Source organism: Nomascus leucogenys, chromosome 21 (genome assembly GCF_006542625.1).
Source record: "Nomascus leucogenys isolate Asia chromosome 21, Asia_NLE_v1, whole genome shotgun sequence".
Classification (NCBI taxonomy): domain Eukaryota; kingdom Metazoa; phylum Chordata; class Mammalia; order Primates; family Hylobatidae; genus Nomascus; species Nomascus leucogenys.
Genome location: NC_044401.1, coordinates 7,079,364 through 7,091,117, shown reverse-complemented (window position 1 = coordinate 7,091,117; position 11,754 = coordinate 7,079,364). Strand labels below are relative to the sequence as shown.

Genomic DNA, 11,754 nt, shown 5'->3' with positions numbered 1-11,754 from the left:
TTGTTTGTGTTGGAAGATTTTCCCTCGTTTGCTGCACAGTTTTTGTAAATAAAATGCTGACAGGAAAATTAGAAGGAAAATTAAATTAAAATGTAATGTAATTTTGAAACTAAAATACTCTCTCCTTTCTTCTTTTTAAAACTGTAGTTTGGTGTTTTGCTTTGTTTAAAGATTTGCTTTCCCCTAAGTATGTTAAAATATGCCCAGCAATGAAATCACTTTGGGAGTTTCAGCTAGGTTTAAGAATTCCTATATTTGAGCTGGGATCCCTTCAGGACACTGTCTATAATGGAAATGTCTCTATTATAATACCTTGATCAGGACCGAGGAGAGAAATCCCTACTAGGAAGAGAGAGTGGCATCTGGTATGATGCAATAGATTGGTGGTCTTTTGAATGGTGGCTGTTGGCATCTGGGAATTTTTTTGTTAATTTCCCTAAAACCTTTCCAAGAAGCAAGGGTTAATTCGTCATCTAAAGAATGATCATCTTATTTAGCCCTCTTAACCATGGTGGAAACAGTCAGAAGGTGATATTTGAAAGGAAAAAAGTAATTTTGGCATCAATGCATCTTGATCTGTAACAGGCTTCTCATAATGATGCTCTTTGTAGTTGGGAAGAGTGAGGAGCTATGGCAGAGTTTTGTGAACTCCTCTTCCTGGCTGATCACAAAAGAAAAGACCCCATTTATCAAGACTTCTAGACTACTAGTGTTTCACCAAGAAAAAAAGTAAAGTCAATAGAAATTCTAGAATTGTAAGATCTCAATGAAATTTTGGAGAAGCAAGCAATCTCTTTCTGAAAGATAAAGTCTCTTCCATGAAAAAGAACAGAATTCTAGATGAATCAGTTGAAAAAATTATTCAGTGGGGCAACTTAAGCTTGCTAAAGTCAAGGAACTACATATCAAAATACAAAGCAGCAATTCAAATTACAGCAGGGATGGGCTGGCCACAGAGGCCCTCATCAACCCAGGCAATACTTAAAATAATAAAAATTAAGAAAAATAAAAAAAAATATGAAGAAAATATCCTTCCTCTCTTTCAAATATAACTTTAGTTGCCTTTTATTCTTTCTATCTGGAAGCAGTATCGCTAACCTTAACAGTCTTGACTTACCAAAAAATATATATATGTGTGTGAAATAAAATAAAAGAGAAGGAATTGGTGGCAGTGTATGCAAAACCAAAATGAAAAAAATTACTTTTAACAATTTCACTTTTTTTGTTTTTTTTTTTACACAAATACTGTTGTAAATATATTAAAAAAATCAGCATTCTATCTGGTAAACGTCACTTTTGCCCCTCTATAAAATTTTGAATTAAAAAAGCCTCAAGAACTTTTTATTGTTCCCCCCACCCTCCATTTCTCTTTCTTTTTCTCTTCCACAAGAATATATCCTGACACTTTTTTTTTTTTTTTGCAAAGATTGTTGGAAATAATCCTTCTCTTGTACCTAGAAACATAGGTGCAAATTTCTGATATCTTTGTTTTATCTGCATTCCTGCCTTTCATGAAAGTCCCTCTTGATTGTGCTGAGGCTGTGGCTCAGCGAAGACACTGAATAAATACGATAGCCACTGTTGCTTGTTGCTTGTCCAAGTCTTCCTGGCTTCTGCTGCAAGAGGGGGATATGGAGAAGGTGGGCCAGGGTGTGTGGACCCGGGCAGAATCTGGGGAAGAAGCCTGCCATTCGTCTTTCTTTCCCACACCACCGAACCCACTGCCCTTCCCACCCCCACAGCCCTTTTATGAAATCAGACAACGTGGTAGGTGTAAAACAGCAGGGCCTTTCCTCTGGGTTTTCAACCAGAAGTGATATTCCACAGTTTTAACTGGTTACTGTGAAGTCCAAGCGGCCAGAATTGTGAAAATGTCCACTGAAACACTGCAAGCGGTGTACTTAAAGACAGTAGGCCTTTTAGATTTTGTTATATATTTTTTTGTAGTGCTCTTCACAAGTGGAATTTTTTTTTTTTTTTTTACTTTTTTTTTAAAAGATTTTTTTGTAAAGAAGGGTTGTATTTAGAGGCCAGTAGCTAGAGATCCAACCAGTGGACCTCTTGAAGCACTACCAGGCCTTAAGGCCACCATCCGAGGGAGACTGGGAAAACTATTATTCACCCAAGCCTCCGGAAATGTAATGTACCAGCAGGCAAAAAACAGTTCTTCATGTAGTACAAAATGAAACGAAACAAAAACAAAAACAGAAAGTAAAAATGAAACCAAAACATTTCTTAAATTCTAGTGCCATAGCTTTTTTGTTTGTCTGTTTTTTGTTGTTGTTTTGTTTTGTTCATAAGAAAGAGAGAAAGATACTACTTATCCGTCAGACACATGCATCCTCATGTGGTCGTTGAACTGCTCGATTTGGTCAAACTTTGCTGGGCAGACGGAGCAGACGTAAGTGGTCCCCTCCGTGCAGGCCACCACGCCTGTGGGGCCAGCGCGGGCACCTGGGGGTGTGCCTGCAGGGGGGGTCCCATTGCTGGCACTGTGCAGGGCCACGTGTCGCTCCAGGAGGGTCTTGTGAGAGAACTTCTTTTTGCAGATGTAGCACTCGTAGGACTTCTCTCCCCGGTGGAGGCGCATGTGCACGTTGAGGGAGCTCTTCTGGGTGAAGCGCTTGTTGCAGATACTACACTGGTATGCCCTCACTCCTGTGTGTGTCACCATGTGCTTGATAAGGTAATCCTTTAAGGAGAAGGAGCGCCAACAGATGCTGCATTGGTGGGGCTTCTCACCTGTTGATGTAGGAAGAGACAGCAAGCAGGACAGAGCGAGACATAGCAAGGGATGGAGAATGAAGGACAGAAAAACAAGACAACAAAAAAGAAAAACAAAACAATTAAAAAATAAAATCTGATTGCTTAACGGATCATCCTTGATTGGAAGAATCCAGGCCCTCCTAGCCTCTCATGTGCAGAGAAATTTTGCTTTATGGTGACGCCAGGACAGTTTTGTTTTCCATTTCCCTATGCCATAAAATGGCTTTCTTGGAAAGCTACCAGATATTCCCCACTAAAAGTCTTCAAGGTCACTCCGTGGAAAAGGGAGGGCTACTTTTGAAGGGGGTCACTTTCAGTGTCCTGATTAGGGGATTTAGTGTTTCCCATTAACATTATCAAACAAATAGAAGAAATAAGAGAAAAGAAAGATCTTTGGAGACATGGGGTGCTCTAGAATCCTTGAGAACTAAGGATATTGGTCGCTATAGCTTGGTTCCTTGGGGAAAGTCCCCACTTCTAGTAGTCTAAGAAATACACCTATGTGTTGATTGTGAGTTTGGAAAATATTTGCCAACACAGGAATACATTATTTTGAAGAGCTATACTTTCAAGTTTATCTACTTTAGACAGAAATCTTTCTAAAATGTAACTTAAGGGTTAATTGCCTATTCTCTATTGACTGTACTGAGCTGCGGATTGGCCTCCTCGGGTGTAGAGGCTGAGTAGGCAGTGGGCAACATGATGATATCAGACTCAAATGGTCCTATTCAAATCTGGGCACCAACACACTCCACTCCACTCTGATAAATCACCAAATGCCTCTGAGGTATATAGTCCTACTTACCTCATTGTGCTGGTGTTGACATAAAATACATATGAAATCACTTGGCAGACCACCAAGAACAGTGTGGGAATACATGCATGGTATTCTTATTACAAGGATACCTCCCACCCCCATTAAATGCTTCCATATGCTTTTTGAACTCTTGGGTCAATTTTTAAAATAGTTTTCCTGCGTCCTCCTTTGCTCTCAGCCTGTTGGCAGAAACCCTTGTTTCTCCTCAGTTTACTGCTTTGGTTTGGCTTAGAAACCAAATGACCAAGTTTGTTACAAACAGTAAGGTAAGTAATAATACTCAGTCACTGAATGACCACATGAGGTATTCTTAAAGTCCATGGGTCCGTGGCATCTCTGTAAGATAATTACTTAAAGACTTGTTTTCTTTGTGCTGTGTGTTCTCAGCTCTGCTCCTGACAGGTGAGATGAACTGCGTGTTTGGCCCATCTCTACACCTCACTCCTGACTGCCCAGTGTAGGCCCTCACCTCAGAGAAAAAAGTCCTTCTTCCACATACTCTTTCATGATCCAAACTAAAACCCAAAGCCTCTGAAACTCCTTAGGGTAATATTTCAACATTTGGACTATGCATCAAGGTAAGAAGCCTTTTAAAATTTGAGCTAACTTCCACTTAAAATATATGCCTTGACTGTTTTTCCTTTTTTCCCATTATGAAATAGGAGAGCTTTGATGTATTGTGGTAACAGCAGCAATGAAAACAATCACCATATATTGAGTGCTTACTATGAAGAAGGGTTTGTACTAAGTGCTGACTAGGTAGCAGGGTTGGTATTAAGTGCTGTATGTTCATGATCCATTTTATTAAACTTTCTCTTATCAGGAATTTGTTGTTGTTGTGTTTTCAAACATAAACAGATATGTTTTGAAGCACACTGACCAGACAGTATGATGCATAGGATCACAGGGTTAGAAGATAATTTTACTTTTAGATTAAAACAGGAAAGGTTAAGGAAGCCTCATTGCTAATAATCTCAATTTGCTGAAGACTTCAGTCTATGCATAGTATTTACATTGGTACTTTTTTTTTTTTTTTTGAAGTAAGAGATTCCCTAAGAGAGACAGTCATGTATGTTTTTAGCTGAAACATTTCTGTCAGCTGTAAACATGCCTGGAAGTCAGCTGGTCTTTGCTATCCTCATGCTTTCAGACAATTTATAGAGGCTATGATAGGCTGGCCAATTATCATTTAAAACGTGTCCACCTCTCACCTTTTATGGGAAGCGTGCCTTAAATTCCAGATGGTATTTTGGCTGCTAAGAAGTTGAAACTTCACCTATGTTAAAATGATCTGCTGTTTGAAACTTTCACCTTCTGTGTGTTTTTCCTCGAGGCAAGGTCACTGATGAAGCCTTTTTATTTTCACACTCTTCTAATCTGTCTATAAATTGATTCTTCACAGTTGTCATGTTTCTCTCCATAGCATATATAGGTATGTTGTTTGTGTGCATGTAGTATTGGTTCTACCAGTAATTGTCCATGTGACCCTGGGCTTTTTAAGTGTTTTCATTTCTCTGGGTTTATTTCATTTTCTGTATGTGAAGAGTTGGACCAGGCACTTGCCACATGGTCCTTTGTGGATTTAGTGGTCCTGAGTCCATGGTGGACTGCAACCCCTGAGGACTCTAGTCCTGGCCTTGTCAGTGAATGACCCGAGGGCAACCTACTTAGTCACTGAATGCATTAACAGTCTCACATTTTAAATAAGACAAATTATCCTGTTCCCTTCCCTGCCACAGAACAATGGTATGTTACTTAATAAAGAGAAATGTTTGCAAAGCACTTGGGAGCTCCTTAAAGGAAGGTGCTCCCTACAATTATTCAGGTGCTGTGATGGTGGAGTGTAGGTATTTCAGAAACTGTCTTACTAAATGGGGTATATTTTCAGATTAGTGAGGTGCTCACAACTTTCACTTCTGTATGAATTTGAAACGCAGTCACTCAGCAGGAATGAATGATTGTGTTTTAAGAAAATTTTTTTCCCACTGTTTTCTTGCATATTACTTAGAGCAATTCCAAAATGGTTTTAGATGTTATACATAAAATGGATGAGGTCTGTCGATTGTTGCTCTCCAAGTAAAGAAACAAAAAGTGAAGATAAATGGTCAGAGATGGTTTTCCAGGTTTAAGCCTATGGTCAGGAATGGCAAGTCTGATTTGTCAGAAGGGGACACAAAGTAAAAAGTGGATACTTGAATTATAACATCAAGGGGAAGGTCATGTAAGTTCCTTTGCTTTAAATGATCCATTTTGGGCCTATACAGATGTAGGAGTCAGATATGAATTCCATTTCCTTGGCTGAGTGACTTGGGCATGTCATTTAACCTCTATAAGCCGTAGTATCCTTATCTATAACTTGAGAATAATATAGTAAGTACCTGTCTCATGAAGGTGTTTTGAAAATTGAAGAGATAAAGCACTTAGTACAGAGCATGTGGTCATTTTAAGAAAAATTAAACTGTTCCATTCATCACAGAGGAACCAAGGATAAATGAAACCAACTGCGAAATGACTTGCATGGCATATGGAAGTCAATCCTGAATTTTTAAAAAATTATTTCAGATAATCAGTAAAACAAGTGATTATATTGCAGCTATGTAATTCAGAGTTAAGGGTGTAGTCTACTCTCTCAATTACATATGCGAATGGCAAGAAGTGGCATATGGATAAAATGTCAGCACAGAGCACAGACAGAGGACTTCCTAGGAAACCCGTGACTGAGCACTGGAGGCGCAGAAACCAAACAGCAAGGGAAGAAACTGAGGGGGAGGCAGTGCCCTTTACTGCCTTGCCAAGGGTGTTGGGCATGGTAAAGGTATATGTTTTTCTCAATTTTTCAATGCCTGCTTATCACCTTCCTCTCATGGACCAGCTCTGACACTTAACTCTACCATGACTGAAAAGTGGAAAAAAAAAAAAAAAGGAAGAAAGATCCTGCTTAGGTTAGAAGATGCAGAGGGTTCTACCTGAAGCTCACGAAGTTCAAGTAAAAGCCATCCTAATGGGTAAAGACACCCCGATTTTGAATAGGAACCTCTTGCACTGGGGGCTCAACAAGAACCCACTTATTCTACTGATTTTCCCCCCTCGTTTTAACCAAGGCTTCTCCTGAGCTGTGAAAAGGACAATGAATGCTGTTATCAGGAGATTTTTCAGAAGCACTGTTCCTACCTGACTCTCCTGTTCTCTCTGCCTCCCCATCATCTGCCCTAGTACAATGCCCTCCTCTTTCGTGAGTACAGTGACAGGTCAAAAAACGAAGACAGGGTGCTTGATGAGACAGCAGGCAGCAAGGAAGGAGGGGAAAGAGGAGAAGGCGGGTAGCAGAAGGTGGCCACTGGTGAGGAAAGCAGAAGGAATACTTGAAAGTGCAGGTCCTCTGAATGGGGAACATCAAGATAGGACCAGAAAATGGGGAAGGTTCCATATTAACAATGGAAGTACATTCAGATGGAATTATATGGAGCTTTTAATGGCTGCAGGGTCTAGTCTCCATCAAGAGACGTCTGTTTAAAAGGGGGCCCATACGGTGGGGTGCTGTGGCTCACGCCTGTAATCCCTGTACCTTGGGAGGCTGAGGCAGGTGGATCACCTGACGTCAGGAGGCTGAGACCGGCCTGACCAACATGGTGAAACCACATCTCTACTAAAAATACAAAAAATTAGCTGGGCGTGGTGGTGGGCGCCTTTAATCCCAGCTACTCAGAAGGCTGAGGCAGGAGAATCAGTTGAACCCGGGAGGTGGAGGTTGCAGTGAGCAGAGATGCCACCACTGCACTCCAGCCTGGGCAACAGAGTGAGACTCCATCTCAAAAAAAATGGGGGGCCCACATACCTGAGATATCAGTGGTGTGATTGCCTGCCAGCCTTTCTGTTCATTCCCTGGGATGTGATCCTGTTGCCAGCTTGGACTGTGAGGCTAAGAGGGACTGCCTATTGGGAACATGCTGCATTCACAAAATATCTGTGGCTTCAGTGACAACTAAGATATTTTAGTTTTAAGCAGAACTTTGGAGAGTTTCATCCATGTTACTTGACTTTTCTTAAAATTTTGTGAATAGAGTGGATATTAACATCCCCAGAAAATAGCATCTCCAAGTAGAGAGTTGTACTATCATCTTGAAGCTCATCTAAGAAGTCAGTAACACCTGAGAGTACAATACTAGCCCAACCAGATTATCTTCCTCTCCCTTGTTAACAATTCCTTGTTCTCTGGATTATGCTGCAAAATGTGTGATACTACTGTAACACATATTAATGGCTTTGATAGTTTTACAGCATTCATAATTAAGTGTTTTCACATAAATTATGTTATTCAATTCACAGAGCAATCATGTAAAGTAAGTACTACAGATCTGAAAAACTGAGGCTTAGGTCGGTTATAGAACTTAGCCAAAGTCACTCAGTCAGAAAGTGGTAATATCATGGCCTTCTCACTCCAAGCCTTATACTTGTTACTTTGCATCTACTGGCTTGATATAATTAATAGTCCAAGCTCCATATGAGGATTAACACATTATCTTCATGTGACCATTATGGCCCAATCACCAACACTGTTATTCTACTATTGTTACTATGTCTATTTACACTGAATTCATGGCTGAAATAGCTGACCTTCTCAAAGTAATAAGCAAAATTACCATATGTGCAGAGGATACCAATGGGCTAAAAACAGTCGCCAATGAACGGGCTGTTGATAATATGATTCAGAAAACGCCAAAACATTTATCTCTTGTGGGTAAAAAAAACCCATAAAAGTGTGAACACAGATATGTGTACAATATATTCTCTAGCAAATAAAAAAAGAAAAAACAAAGAAATTTAAAAGTCTTGCTGTGAAAAGAATGTATCTGTGTATAAGTCCCTTGAATTAAATTCTCCTGGAAAGCGTGTTCACATTTAAAAATTTTCTTTTATTTATTTTATTTCAATAGTTTTTGGAGATCAGGTGGTTTTCGGTGAATGTGCACATTGACCAAATGAATGGGCATATAAAAGTGTGAGATACATGTATATATATGTGTGTGAAATGTATGTCTCTGTGTGTGTGTTTCTGCTCTCACAGAGTTTACATTCTAAAGGGAAGGTGTAAAGGTAACACATGATGATATGAATAATACAAGTCAGTACTGCTAAATACCAGAAGGGATACATTTGCCACGTGACCTATGTAATTTGGAAGACTCAACTTACCTCTTATATGTGAGTGATTCGTTTCTGTGATATAATTTATCCACTACAAAATCAAGCTTTGATCCATAAGTTTGATTTACTTTTTCTAAACAGATTCTTATTAGTGGAATTTTTAAAAAATGTTATGTAGCAAAAGCAACCTGATGCCATTCTTCTAATTACCCAGGCTCACCTCTCTAGGGGATTGATTCTCAACTTCAGCATGGACCAGGGCTTGTTACGCAGATTGCTGGGCTCCATCGTCTGAGTTTCTGATTTAGGATGTCTGGGGTGGGGGTGAAGGGTGGGGGAACATAATTTGCATGCTGCTAGTGTGGGGATCACCCTGCTCCAGGGTTATCTTTGAAGTTGCCCTATTGCTTGCCTTCCATATCCACGTTGACACCAAGGCTTATCCTTCTTGTATTCTCTGTCTTTCCCTTTCATTTCCATTCCTTTATTTGACTTCTGCTTTTTTCTCTTGATGGAAGGGGGTAGAGGGGAGCACTGCTTTCTTCCCTGACAGGATGGTTTGTATTATCTTTGTTTTTTTTCTCTCTAATTCTGTTGCTTTCAAACATGCCCTTAACTCTTAGTTTCCTTTCTCACAACTTTTATGAAGCTGCAGTAAGTGAATGAAAGAAACTCCTAGAGATAAGGAAGTCCTCCGTGGTTTGTTTAGCAGTGGATAAAGACTGGTTAGGTGAGGAATTTTCTTTTACTGTTATAAAAATTGTTAAGGAATAAAAAAATTCTTGTTATGAAGAATATCCAAGAGCAATCTAAGGAGTATAAAATAGTTTCAGCGTTTAAATTCCAAAGAGGAAGGACAGATGTCAAGCGTGTATTATTCAGAGACAGGAAATACAGCAAAGAAACTAAGTGTCTCCTGGGTAGTAGGGGCGAAAAGTAATAATGATGAGGATTTTTTTTTTTTCTAATTAAGTAACACTTTGCCTCTTCTGAAAAGCTCTCACATGCATCATATGTTTACATCAAAAGGCAGAAAAAATCATTTTTATTTTAAACTCAAAGAAATAGAGGGTTGTGAAATTAACTGACTTGTTGAAGGACACACAGCCATTTAGAGGAAACAAAACTGGATCCAAATCATCTAATTACAGTACAATCGTCTTTCATTTATGCCTCTACTTTGAAGTTTTGGGTTATAATCACTGTGAAATATGCTTTACAACTAAAGCTTCCTTGATTCTTAAAGGTAGAGCTTAGCTCCAAAGTCAGTATGACGGACTACTTCTTTGTCTCAAACAGATTTTTTTTTTTTTTTTTTTTTTATACAGAGTCCTGCTATGTTGCCCGGGGTGGAGTGCAGTGGTGTGATCTCCGCCCACTGCAACCTCTGCCTCCTGGGCTCAAGTGATCTTCCCACTTCAGCCTCCCAAGTAGCTGGAACTATAGGCATGCAGCACCATGCCTGGTTAATTTTTATAGTTCTTGTAGAGCTGGGGTCTTGCCAAGTTGTCCAGGCTGGTCTCAAACTCCTGGGCTCAACTGATCCTCCCACCTTTACCTCCCAAAGTGCTGGGATTACAGGCGTGAGCCACCATGCGTGGCCCCAAACACTTTCTTTCATGAATGTGTATCATTAACATAGAGCAGTATGAGATTTTAATTGGAATCTGAATCTTAGAATTGATTCTCTTCAGTTTTTGTTTTTGTTTTTTTTTTTTTAAGAGATAGGTTGGCCTCGAAACTCCTGGGCTCAAGTGATCTTCCCGCCTCAGCCTCCTGAGTATCTGGGACTATTGGTGTGTACCATCACACACAATTTATCTCTGCAGTTGTTGAAAGCAACTACCATCTATATTAAACTTTGGAGTTACTGAATTGCTAAGACAGTTACTCTGCAGGTCTATTGGTTTGCATAGTAGCTGTGATGGAGAGAACTCAAATTTCCTTCTTTTTAACTTTGTCAAACTATTCTTTTTTTTTAGGATTCTTTTTGGTTAGAGTATGGGTGGGAACACAGAGTCCAACTCTACTCTCTTACAAGTATCCCCGTGCTCTCTAGAATCTTTTTATACTAACATTTGGACTTTTTGCTTGGAATTTTTATCACTTCCACTGGGCTCTTGGAAAGTTTTGAGGCTCCATTTTCTTATGTTTTCCCCAGAAAGTGAAAAGAACTTTGTTTGGAAATGCGAGCTACAATGAACCCAGGTCTTGAATTATTTCCACATGTTCCGGCTGTCTTGCTTTTTGAAAATCTAGACCAATTGTTCTAAAACTTTGTTAGGAGATCCTTCAGTTAGACAATAATCGTGAAAGACCGATAGGATTTCCAAACTGCCACTGCCAAATAATTCTGGAATGAAAGGGAAGAGCATTACTTCTTTTAAATTAGGTGCCTGATTGATATATGCACATTATTATTTTCAGATGGGGCTATATTATATACACCATTACAATAACATTCATAATTTACTAGAAAAGTGAAGTCCACATTTTAAGCATAACTCAGATTTATAAAATGACTCTACCTATAGCTTTTGCATCTATGTCTGAGTGCACAAATCTTTTGCTGGTTTTCTTATGTCCAAATCTAGTTATCTCGGTTAACCACAGAATCCTTCAGTGAATCCACTGGAGAAATGTATTTATACACCACGAGGATACTTTTTGGTAGTACACTGAAAATTTTATGTTGCAAATTTAAAGACTTATTTTATTATGTGATCTAACAGAATGTGTGAATTTTATATCTGACAGGTCTACTTGAAGAGATGTACAGAGGGGAGAGCAGATACGTTTATGGATCCAAGACCAGCAAAGTCAACTTTGGCTAAGGAGATACTTTCACAAATGGTCTTTCCTGCACCCCTCCCCCATGCTCCTTAATTTAATGGCTTATAAATCAGCTATCCGGTGGAGGAAAGGATATAAACTATGTGACAGCACTCTATAAATCATAAGATGCTACAAAATAAAAACATTACTATTTGATTAATTCACCTAATAATGGTGATATGCATACCATA

At 39.3% G+C, this 11,754-nt stretch overlaps 1 protein-coding gene across 11 annotated transcripts in view; it reads right to left on the bottom strand.

Annotated features, from left to right (window-relative positions):
• Window positions 1–1,965: 1,965 nt before the first annotated feature.
• Window positions 1,966–11,754, bottom strand: part of ZBTB20 (zinc finger and BTB domain containing 20) — an 807,544-nt gene continuing 797,755 nt past the window's right edge. For all 11 annotated transcript variants that reach the window (XM_030802021.1, XM_030802016.1, XM_030802015.1 and 8 more), the window contains one exon: window positions 1,966–2,742. In XM_030802021.1, the coding sequence (XP_030657881.1) occupies window positions 2,321–2,742 (422 nt within the window). In that variant the 3' untranslated portion in view covers window positions 1,966–2,320. The remainder of the gene's footprint in view (window positions 2,743–11,754) is intronic.